The sequence below is a fragment of the Zosterops lateralis genome (genome assembly GCF_965231275.1).
Source record: "Zosterops lateralis genome assembly, chromosome: 36".
NCBI classification, from domain to species: domain Eukaryota; kingdom Metazoa; phylum Chordata; class Aves; order Passeriformes; family Zosteropidae; genus Zosterops; species Zosterops lateralis.
Window position 1 is genome coordinate 431,384 of NC_139796.1, and position 11,507 is coordinate 442,890.

General features: G+C 54.9%; 1 protein-coding gene across 2 annotated transcripts in view; it reads left to right on the forward strand.

Moving 5' to 3' along the window:
* DNM2 (dynamin 2) overlaps positions 1–6,943 on the forward strand; it is a 31,361-nt gene extending 24,418 nt beyond the window's left edge. For both annotated transcript variants that reach the window (XM_083881872.1, XM_083881873.1), the window contains 7 exons: positions 213–326; positions 893–1,002; positions 1,490–1,601; positions 2,588–2,752; positions 3,330–3,562; positions 4,864–5,136; positions 5,916–6,943. In XM_083881872.1, coding sequence (XP_083737998.1) covers positions 213–326; positions 893–1,002; positions 1,490–1,601; positions 2,588–2,752; positions 3,330–3,562; positions 4,864–5,136; positions 5,916–5,982 — 1,074 coding nt within the window. In that variant the 3' untranslated portion in view covers positions 5,983–6,943. The remainder of the gene's footprint in view (positions 1–212; positions 327–892; positions 1,003–1,489; positions 1,602–2,587; positions 2,753–3,329; positions 3,563–4,863; positions 5,137–5,915) is intronic.
* Positions 6,944–11,507: the final 4,564 nt, after the last annotated feature.

The following is an 11,507-nucleotide window of genomic DNA, read 5'->3' on the forward strand; positions in this document are numbered from 1 at the left end:
GGATCTGTTGGGATCCCCTGGGCTCTGTTGGGGTTTGGGATCCCCTGGGCTGTGTCTCAGGATCCCTATGTTTACCTGGCCCCAGGTGATCCGGCGGGGCTGGCTGACCATCCCCTGGGCTGTGTTGGGATCCCCTGGGCTCTGGTGGGATTTGGGACCCCCTGGGCTGTGTTGGGATCCCCCCAGTGACCAGATCCCTTACCTGATCCCAGGTGATCCGGCGGGGCTGGCTGACCATCAACAACATCAGCATCATGAAGGGCGGCTCCAAGGAATATTGGTTTGTGCTCACGGCAGAGTCCCTGTCCTGGTACAAGGATGAGGAGGTAAAAATGGGGAAAAAAATGGGGTTTGGGGGGAAAAATGGGGATTTGGGGGGGAAAAATGGGAATTTTTGGGGGGGGAAATGGGGGATTTGGGGGGGGAAATGGGGATTTGGGGGGTAAAATGGGGGATTTCAGGGGGTCCAGGTAGAAAGAAAATGGGAATTTTGGGGAGAGATATGGGATTTCAGATGGAAAAATGGGATTTGGGGGGAAAAAAAGGGGGGGTTGGGGGGGCTCTGGATGGAAAAAATGGGGATTTTGGGGAGGAAATCCAAGATTTCAGATGGAAAAATGGGAAATTTGGGTGAGAAATCCAAGATTTCTGGGGCTCCATACAGGAAAATGGGGGTTTTGGGGAGAGATCTGGGATTTCAGATGGGAAAATGAGAATTCCAGGGGCTCCAGATGGAAAAAAATGTGAATTTTGAGCAGGAAACCCACAATTCCAGCCAGAAAAAAAGGGAATTCCAGCTCCAGTCCCTCCCCTGAGCCTCGTCCCAGCCCCTTTTCCCCTTTTTCCCCTTTTTTTCACCTTTTTTCCCCTTTTTCCCCATTTTTCCCCCCAGGAGAAGGAGAAGAAGTACATGTTGCCTTTGGATAACCTGAAAATCCGGGACGTGGAGAAGGGATTCATGTCCACCAAACACGTCTTTGCCATTTTCAACACCGAGCAGAGGTAAAAAATCCTCAAAATCCTCTCCCAAATTAATTTTGGGGAGTTTTGGGGTTTTATTTGGATTTTATTTGGATTTTATTGGGATTTTTCCTTCCCTTGGACCCCCAAAGCTCCTCCTGGATCCCTCAGAGAGGAAATTTTACAGAATTTATCCCCAAAAAAATTAATTCCTGCAGAATTTATTATTTTTTCCCTTTATTTTCCCTTTAATTTAATTATTTTTCTCCTTAATACTCCAGGATCCTGCAGGGAAAATTCACTTTTTTTTCCCCCTCCCTGCCATTATTTTTGTGGATTTTTTTGGGGTTTTATTTGGATTTTATTTGGATTTTTCCTCCCCTTGGACCCCCCCAGGATCCTCCTCAGAGAGTGAATTTTACAGATTTTATTTAAAAAAAAAATTAATTTTACAGAATTTATCCCAATTTCCAGGAGCAATTTGGGATTTCCAGCCTCCCCCGACCCCAAAATTCAATTTTTCCCCCAGAAATGTGTACAAGGACCTGCGGCAGATCGAGCTGGCCTGTGACTCCCAGGAGGACGTGGACAGCTGGAAAGCCTCGTTCCTCAGGGCCGGGGTTTATCCCGAGAAGGATCAGGTGGAAAACAAAATATTCCAGGGGAAAAAAGGGGGAAAAATGGAATCAGTCCCAAGACAAGAATTGAGCTCAGGGATCCACCTTGTCCCTGTCCCTGCCCTGGAATCAGCCCCAGGCCAGGAATGGATCCCAGGGATCCTCCCCAGGCTGGTTTTGAGCCTTTCCCTGCTCTGGGATCATCCCAGGACAGGAACAGATCCCCCTGACTCTGTCCCTGCTCTGAAATCACTCCCAGGACAGGAATGGATCACAGGGATCAGTCCCAGGACTGGAATTGATCCCAGGAGTCCCCCCTGACCCTCTCCCTGCCCTGGAATCAGTCCCAGGCCAGGAATTGAGCTCAGGGATCCTCTCCAGGCTCTGGAATCAGTCCCAGAACAGGAATGGATCGCAGAAATCCACCCCAGGACAGGAATGGATCACAGGGATCCTCCCTGCCCCTGTCTCTGACCCTTTCCCTGCCCTGGAATCAGTCCCAGGACAGGAATTGAGCTCAGGGATCCACCCCAGGCTCTGGAATCCTCCCCAGGCCAGAAATGGATCCCAGGAATCCCCCCTGCCCCTGTCCCTGCCCTGGGATCACCCCCAGGACAGGATTTGATCTCAGGGATCCTCCCCAGACTCTGGAATCCTCTCCAGGCCAGGAAAGGATCCCAGGAATCCTCTCTGACCCTGGTTCTGACTCATCCCAGGCTCTGGGATCAGTCCCAGGACAGGAATCGAGCTCAGGGATCCTCCCCAGACTTTGGAATCCTCTCCAGGACAGGAAAGGATCCCAGGGATCCCCCCAGGACAGGAATTGAGCTCAGGGACCCCCCCAGACTCTGGAATCCTCTCCAGGACAGGAAAGGATCATGGAAATCCACCCCAAGATGGGAATGGATCACTGGGATCCCCCCCAGGCCAGGAAAGGATCCCAGGGATCAGTCCCAGGGCAGAAATGGATCCCAGGACCCCCCTGTAAGCCCGTGTCTCCCCCTCCCCAGACGGAGAGCGAGGAGGGGGCGCAGGAAAACACCTTCTCCATGGACCCCCAGCTGGAGAGGCAGGTGGAGACCATCCGGAACCTGGTGGATTCCTACGTGGGGATCATCAACAAATCCATCCGGGACCTGATGCCAAAGACCATCATGCACCTCATGATCAACAACGTGAGGGGGGAAAAAAGGGGATGGGAAAATTAAAAAAGGGGATGGGGAGGAGCCCTGCAGAGCTCTGGGGGCTCTGAGCCCCACAAATCCCAGTTTCCCCTCATAAATCCTGATTTCCACCCAATAAATTCCGATTTCCACCCCACAAACCCCAATTTCCACCCAATAAATTCCAATTTTCACCCCATAAATTCCAATTCCTGCCCTAAAATTCAGATTTTCACCCCGTAAGCCCAAATTCCCACCCCTAAACCCCAATTTCCACTCCACAAACCCCAACTTCCACCCAATAAATTCAGATTTTCACCCTATTTCCACCCCACAAACTCGAATTTCCACCCAATAAATCCCGATTCTTGCCCTAAAATTCATATTTCCACCCCCTAAACCCCAATTCTCACCTCCTAAACCCCAATTCCCACCCCACAAATTCCGATTTTCACTCTAAAATCCCAATTTTCACCCAATAAATTCAGATTTCCACCCCATAAACCCAAATTTCCACCCAATAAATCCCAATTTCCACCCCACAAACCCCAATTTCAACCCTAAAATCCCCATTTCCCCCCCATCCCAGACCAAGGACTTCATCCACTCGGAGCTGCTGGCCTTCCTGTACTCGTCCTCTGACCAGAGCAGCCTGATGGAGGAGTCGGCCGAGCAGGCCCAGCGCAGGGAGGAGATGCTGAGGATGTACCACGCCCTGAGGGAGGCCCTGGCCATCATCGGGGACATCAGCACCAGCACCGTCAGCACGCCCGTGCCCCCGCCCGTGGACGACACCTGGCTGCAGCCTGGCCCGGGACACAGGTGAGTTTGGGGGGCTTTATTGGGGGGTTTGGGGGGTCCTGGGGGGACATCAGCACCAGCACCGTCAGCACGCCCGTGCCCCCGCCCGTGGACGACACCTGGCTGCAGCCTAGCCCAGGGCACAGGTGGGTTTGGGGGGGTTTGGGGTGTTCCTGCAGGGTTTGGGGGGTTTATTGGGGGTTTGGGGGGTTTATTGGGGGTTTGGGGGGTTTATTGGGGGGTTTATTGGGGGTCCTGGGGGGACATCAGCACCAGCACGGTCACCACACCCGTGGACGACACCTGGCTGCAGCCTGGGCTGGGACACAGGTGGGATTTGGGGGGTCCTGAGGGGGTTTGGGGGGGTTTATTGGGGGGTTTGGGGGGTCCTGGGGGGGGACATCAGCACCAGCACGGTCACCACACCCGTGGACGACACCTGGCTGCAGCCTGGGCCCGGACACAGGTGGGATTTGGGGAGTCCTGAGGGGGTTTGGGGGGTTTATAGAGGGGTTTGGGGGGTCCTGGGGGGGGACATCAGCACCAGCACCGTGACCACACCCGTGGACGACACCTGGCTGCAGCCTGGGCCCGGACACAGGTGGGATTTGGGGGTTTGGGGGGTCCTGAAGGGGTTTGGGGGGTTACTGGGGGGTTTGGGCTGTTCCCAGTGGGACTCCATGGCTGTCCCAGTTTGGGCTCTCTCTCTCTCTCTCTCTCGGGGTGTCTGTCCCAGTTTGGTTCTGTTTGGGTTCTCCTGGACTGATCCCATTCCTGGGTGACCAATCCCATTCCTGGGCTGACCCCATTCCAAATCCCTGGATAACTGACCCCAGTCCCATTTCCATATTGACCCCATTCCTACACTGACCCCATTCCAAATCTCTGGATAACTGACCCCGTTCCCAGACCATTCCCATTCCCAGGATCACCGACCCCATTCCCATATTGACCCCAGTCCCATTCCCAGACTGTTCCCATTCCTGGACTGACCCCTAACTGACCCCATTCCTGGGCTGACCCCATTGCCACACTGACCCCATTCCCAGACCAGTCCCATTCTCACACTGACCCTATTCCCATTCCTATACTGACCCTGTTCCTATTCCTACACTGACCCCATTCCCAGACTGACCCCAACCCCATTCCCCCAGTAACTGCCCCCATTTCTGTTGCAGCCCCCCTCCCCAGCGCCGGCCGCCCTCAGTGCTGCTCCCCCCGGGCCGCCCCCCGTCCCTCTGTGCCCCACACTGACCCCAGCCCCACACTGACCCCATTCCCTGGATAACTGACCCTATTTATTTCCCCCATTTCTGTTGCAGCCCCCCTCCCCAGCGCCGGCCGCCCTCGGTGCTGCTCCCCCCGGGCCGCCCCCCGTCTCTCCGTGCGGCCGCCCCGGGGCCGCCGCCGCTGCTGCCGGTGCCGGTTCCGGTGTCGGTGGCGGTTCCGGGGGGGGCCCCGGGCCCGGCTCTGGCCGCGCCCCCCATCCCCTCCCGCCTGGGCCCCCCCGGGGGCAGCGACCCCTTCACGGCCCCGCCACAGATCCCGGCCCGGCCCGCACGGATCCCCCCCGGAATCCCCCCGGGAGTGCCCAGGTCAGCGCTGGGGGGACAGGGGGTGGGATACACTGGGAGTGGCTGGGAACAGCTGGGATACACTGGGGTCTCACTGGGATCCACTGGGAGTGGCTGGGATCCACTGGGATCCAATGGGGTTTGGGTGGGATCCACTGGGGTCTCACTGGGATTGCCCAGGATCCACTGGGGTCACACCAGGATTCACTGGGAATGGCTGGGAATACACTGGGGACTTACCAAGATCCACTGGGAACAGCTGGGATCCACTGGGATTGCCCAGGATCCACTGGGGTCACACTGGGATCCATTGGGGTCACACTGGGTTTGTCTGGGATCCATTTGGGGTCTCACTGGGATTGCCCGGGATCCCCTGGGGGTCTCACTGGGGTTTCACAGGGATCCATTGGGATCTCACAGGGATCTGACTGGGATCCCTGGGGGTCTCACAGGCTCCCCGGGGGTCTCACTGGGGTCTCACAGGGATCCACTGGGATCCACTGGGGTCTCACAGATCCCTTTGGGGTCTCACAGGCTCCCCGGGGGTCTCACTGGGGTCTCACAGGGATCCACTGGGACCCACTGGGGTCTCACAGATCCCTTTGGGGTCTCACAGGGATCCATTTGGGGTCTCACTGGGACCCACTGGGGTCTCACAGATCCCTTTGGGGTCTCACAGGGATCCACTGGGGTCTCACAGATCCCTTTGGGGTCTCACTGGGATCCACTGGGGTCTCACAGATCCCTTTGGGGTCTCACAGGCTCCCCGGGGGCCCCTCCCCGTCCCCGTCCCCCCACAGGAGGCCCCCGGCGGCCCCGACCCGCCCGACCATCATCCGCCCCGCCGAGCCCTCGCTGCTGGACTGACCCGGGAGAGAAAAACAGAGAAAAACAGAGAGAAAAACCAGAAAACACCGGCCCCGAGCCCGACCGGAGCTCCCACACCGGGAAAACGGGGAAAAAACGGGAAAAAACACAGCCTGGACCCTGCCCAGACCGGGGAAAACGGGTGAAAAACCTGCCCCGAGCCCTCCGGGACTGGAAAATGGGAAAAAAACCGGGGAGAAAACACGGCCCAGAGCTCCCAGACTGGGAAAACGGGGGAAAAACGGGAAAAAACGGGGAGAAAAACCAGAAAAACCTGCCCCAAACGTGCCTGGACTGGGAAACGGGGAGGAAAAACCTGCCCCAAGCCTTCCCAGACTGGGGAAACGGGGAGAAAACGGGAAAAAACGGGGGAAAAATCAGAAAAAACGGGGAAAAAAACAATCCCGACCCCACCTGGATCTCCCAGAATGGGAAAAACGGGGGAAAAAACAGAAAAAATGGGGAAAAAAGCAGAAAAAACCGACCCCGACCCATCCCCGGCTCCCCCTGGGCCGTCCCGGGACGGAATTTTTTGGGGTGGGATTTTTGCACTTTGTCAGAGTTTTCTCCTCCTCCTCCTCCTCACCAGTTTTATATCAATATATTCATTTATTCCCAAAAAAACTGCCGGATTTTTGGAGGATTTTACCCAAAAAAATCTTCCCCCATCATGTCCCAGTTGTTGAATTTTTTTGAGAATTTTTTGGGGTTTTTTGGGAGATTTTTTGGAGATTTTTTGGGGTTTTTTGGGAGATTTTTTGGAGATTTTTCAGGGTTTTTAAAGAGTAAAAATACCAGAAAATCCCGGATTTACTGGGGTTTTTTTTAAGGTAAAAATACTGAATTTATTGGGGAAAAAAATAGAATTTCAAGAGGGATTCACTTAATGAATTTAATTCCCTGAGAAATTCAGGAGTTTTTTCCCCTTCTTGGGAATTTCCCTGAAGAAGAAGAAGAAGAAGAAAAGGAGGAAAAAGAGGAGAATTGGAGGAAAATTTGGGATTTTTTTAATGCTCTGGAAGCGTTTTTGGGGTTTTTTTCTCCCCCTTTTCCTCACTCCACTTTGGTTTGTTTTTTTTTTCCCCAAAAAAATCCGTCTCTGCTGAGAGAAAGCCCCAAAAAAATAAGTTGTAAATATTTTTACAGACTTGTATTAATTGTATAAAAAAAAAGAAAAAAATGCAGAAAAAAGGAGAAAAAAAAAAGAGAAAAAAATTTAAGAAAAAAAGAGAAAAAAAAAGGAGAAAAAAATTAAAAAGGTAAAAAAAAATTTAAAAAGGTAAAAAAAATTTAAAAGGTAAAAAAAATTAAAAGGTAAAAAAATTTAAAAGGTAAAAAAATTAAAAAGGTAAAAAAAATTAAAAAGGAAAAAAATAAAAAAGGTAAAAAAATAAATTTAAAAAGGTAAAAAAATAAATAAAAAAGGTGAAAAAAATTAAAAAGGTAAAAAAAAAAATTTAAAAGGTAAAAAAAAAAAGAAAAAATGTTATAAAAAGGCAAAAAAGCACCTCCTGGCCCAGCAATAATGTGGATTTTCTTTCCAATCCCCCGGTGCCTTAAGGACCCCCCGGCTGGGGGGGGAATTAATTAATCCAATTAATTAACGAGCCGGGGGCGGGTTTTTTAATTTGGGGGATCCCCCGAAGTGCCTCCGCCTCCCATTAATGAACTAAAAACTGGCAAAAAAAATACAAATAAAGGGAAAAAATATTAAATAAATGAAGTGTGAAATGTGTGGAATTTCTGGGGGGTTTGGGGTTTGTTTGATTTGGGGGATTTGGGTGAAAAAATGGTTAAAAAATCCTAAAATTGGATTTGTTTGTATTGTTACAATGGGGAAATTGGGATTTAAATGGGAATTTGGGGGATTTTGGGATGAAAATCCCGGTGGGATCCGAGTGGAAAAATCTTGAAAACTTTGGGATGAAAATCCGAGAATTTGGGGAAATTTTGGGATGAAAATTCTGGAATTTGGGGAAACTTTGGGATGAAAATCCCTGAGGGATCCGCGTGGAAAATTCGGGAATTTGGGGAAATTTTGGGATCAAAATCTCTGAGGGATCCGAGTGGAAAAATTGGGAAAATTTTGGGATAAAAATCCCTGAGGGATCCGTGTGGAAAATCCGGGAAAATTTGGGATAAAAATCCAGGAACTTGGGGAAACTTTAGGACCGAAATCCTGAGGGATCAACGTGGAAAATTCGGGGAAATTTGTGATAAAAATCCCCGAAAGATTCACGTGGAAAAATCCTGGAATTCGGGAAAATTTGGGATAAAACCCCGTTAATTTGGTGAAATTTTGTGCCGAAATTCCCGCAGGAACCGCGGGCGGCGCCCTCGCCCTCAGGGAGGCCCCCCCGGGGCTGCCCCGGCACCGCCTGAGGCGGGAACGGACCCGGGACCCCGCGGGGCCGACAGCCCGGAGCCGAGCCCGGTCCCAAATCTCTATTCCGAATCCTGGTTTTGTACAATAGTTCCCGTTCCCGGTTTTAGATCCCGGTTTTGGATCCCGGTTCTTGTTCCCGGTTCGGATCCCGTTGTTTCTCAGGCACCGCCGTGGCCGCCCCTGAGCCGCGGGGTCCTCACGTTCCCGCCTTTTCCCTATGCGCTGATTGGCTGTTCCCTCAGCCCGCCCTCAGCTCTGATTGGTCAGTGCCAGCCTGGGCTCCGCTCCCTGGCCCCGCCCCCTCGGGGCTCGCGGGCGCCGCCTGGCGGACAATAAGAGTCCCACAATGCACCGCGCGGGGGTTGGGGGGCGAATTTGGGGCAGATTTGGGGGGTTTTGGGGGAGATTTTGGGGATTCTGGAGCAAATTCGGGGGATTTTGGGGCAGATTTGGGGGATTTGGGGGAGATTTGAGGGATGTGGGAACAAACTTGGGGGATTTTGGGGGCTGATTTGGGGGATTTGTGGCAGATTTGGGGAATTTGGGGCACATTTGGGGAGATTCAGGGGCAATTTGGGGGTGAGAGGCAGATTTGGGGTATTTCAGGGCAGATTTGAGGAGTCTCGAGGTGGATTTTGGGGTCTCTGGGACAGATTTTGGGCTCCAGTAGCGAATCTGGGGCATCCAAAGCCCCTTTTTCCATCCCTTCCACATGAAAATCACAAAAAATTTCAGGAGACAAACCCAGAAATCTCTTCCCAGGCTGGAGAAGCCTCATTCCCCCCCACCCCCACCAAGCCCAGAGCTTCGAGTACAAAAATAAAAACAAAAACCCACAAAAAAAAACCATTTTTGCGCAATTTTGTGCAAATCTCCATTTCCTGGGGCCCAGCAGCCGCTTCCTTCCTGCGCCCTGAGCCCCCGGCCCGGAACATTTTGGCTCATTCCGGAACATTCCGGGACATTCTGGGACATTCTGGCTCTTCCCTCGTTCCTGGGGGTCCCAGAGGAGGAGGAGGAGGAGGATGAAGATGAGGTTGGAGTTTTTGTTCCTCGTGGTTGCCACGTTTCCTTCGTGTTTGGGCCTCGATTCCCGACAGGATTTCCAAGATTCTGACCAGGATTTCCACCAGGATTTCCCCAAGGATTCCCCCTGGAATTCCCAGGATTCCCAACAGGATTCTGGCCAAGATTCCCTCCAGGATTCTCAGGATTTCCATCAGGATTCTTGGGATTCCCACCAGGATTTCCACCGGGATTTCCCCAAGGATTTCCAAGATTCCAGCCAGGAGTCTCCCCGGGATTCTCTCCAGGATTCCCTCCAGGATTTCCCCCGGATTTCCCCCCGGTTTTCTCGGGATTCCCCCCGGTTTTCCCCCCTCCCATCCCGGGCCCGTTCCCGTTCTCGTTCCCCGCGGCTCCTCCCGGCCCCGCTGATTCTCCTGCTCCCCCCGGGCCCAGAACCGGGCCCAGAACCGGGACCAGAACCGGGACCAGAACCGGGACCAGAACCGGGCCCGGCCCGGCTCCGCTGCCTCGCCCCGCGGCGCTTCCCGGGCAGCGCCTTCGAGCTCCTCCCGGGGGGAAAACCTGGAGAAATCCCTGGGAAAACCCCAGGGGGAATCCCGGGGGAAACCCCAGGGGGAATCCCGGGGGAAAGCCCAGGGGAAACCCCGGTTCAGGTGGTTTCTGCCCCCCCAGAGCAGCACTGGGTGGAGTTCCCGGTGCCCGGGCCGGGCCGGTGCTGGCGGTGCCGGTACCGGAACCACAACGGGAGCGCCTGGTGGGAATCGGAGCCCAGCGCGAGGATTGGGAGCTCCGGTGGGTTTTGGGGAGGGGGATTTCCCCATCCCAGGGGGGGATTTCCCATCCCAGGGGGGGATTTCCCCATCCCAGGGGGGATTTCCCCATCCCAGAGGAGGAAATTCCCCAAATCCGGTGGGTTTTGTCCCCCAGGTTTGGGTGATACCGACTGTCAGCTCGAAGCCACGCCCACATACGAAGCCACGCCCACCACACAGGCCACGCCCATCGTCAAGGCCACACCCATCACCGGAGCCACGTCCACCGCTCAGGCCACGCCCACCGGCGGGACCCTAAAGAACGGTACCGGCCCCGCCCCGGGCTGGATCTGGATCCCGGTTCTGGATCCCGGTTCTGGATCCCGGTTCTGGATCCCGGTTCTGGACCCCAGTTCTGGATCCCGGTTCTGGATCCCGGTTCTGGACCCCAGTTCTGGATCCCGGTTCTGGACCCCAGTTCTGGATCCCGGTTCTGGATCCCGGTTCTGGATCCCGGTTCTGGATCCCGGTTCTGGACCCCAGTTCTGGACCCCAGTTCTGGATCCCGGTTCTGGATCCCGGTTCTGGATCCCGGTTCTGGATCCCGGTTCCGGACCCCAGTGACCCCCCTCTCTCCCCCAGCCCCCCCCCGGCTCCTCGGGGTGTCTCTCGGTGTCGCCGTCCCGGGGCTGCTCCTGGCGGGGGCTGCGGCCGTGCTTGGGACAGGTGGGGCTTTGGGGGGCCCAGAACCCCAATTTGGGGGGCTCAGGGGGGCCCAGGAACCCCCACCCGCCCTGCTGGGCCCCCCTGACCCCGGTGACCCCCGGGCTGTTCCCCACAGGCCTCTGGAGGCGGCGGGGACGGAGCCCCCCGGTAAGGCCGGACCCCCCCCATGGGGGACCCCCCAAACCCACCCCAGACCCCCAAATCCACCCCCAAATCCATCCCCAGACCCCCAAATCCATCCCCAAACCCACCCCCAGACCCCCCAAATCCCACCCAGACCTCTCAATCCAACCCAGACCCCCAAAACTCCACACCTTTGACTCCCCAAATCCATCCCCAAACCCACCCCCGGGACCCCCAAATCCACCCCCAGACCCCCAAATCCATCTCCAGACCCCCCAATCCAACCCAGACCCCCCAAACCCATCCCCAGACCCCCAAACTCCACCCCTGGGACCCCCAAACCCATCCCCAGACCCCCAAGCCCACCCCCAGATCCCCCAAAACTCCACCCCGTGTCCCCCCTTTCCCAGCAGAGTCTCCCCATGGTCCCCACGGAGACGTCGCTGTCCCAGTGAAGGTCCCTGGTGGTCCCGGTGAAGGTCCTGGTGGTCCCATTGAAGGGTCCTGGA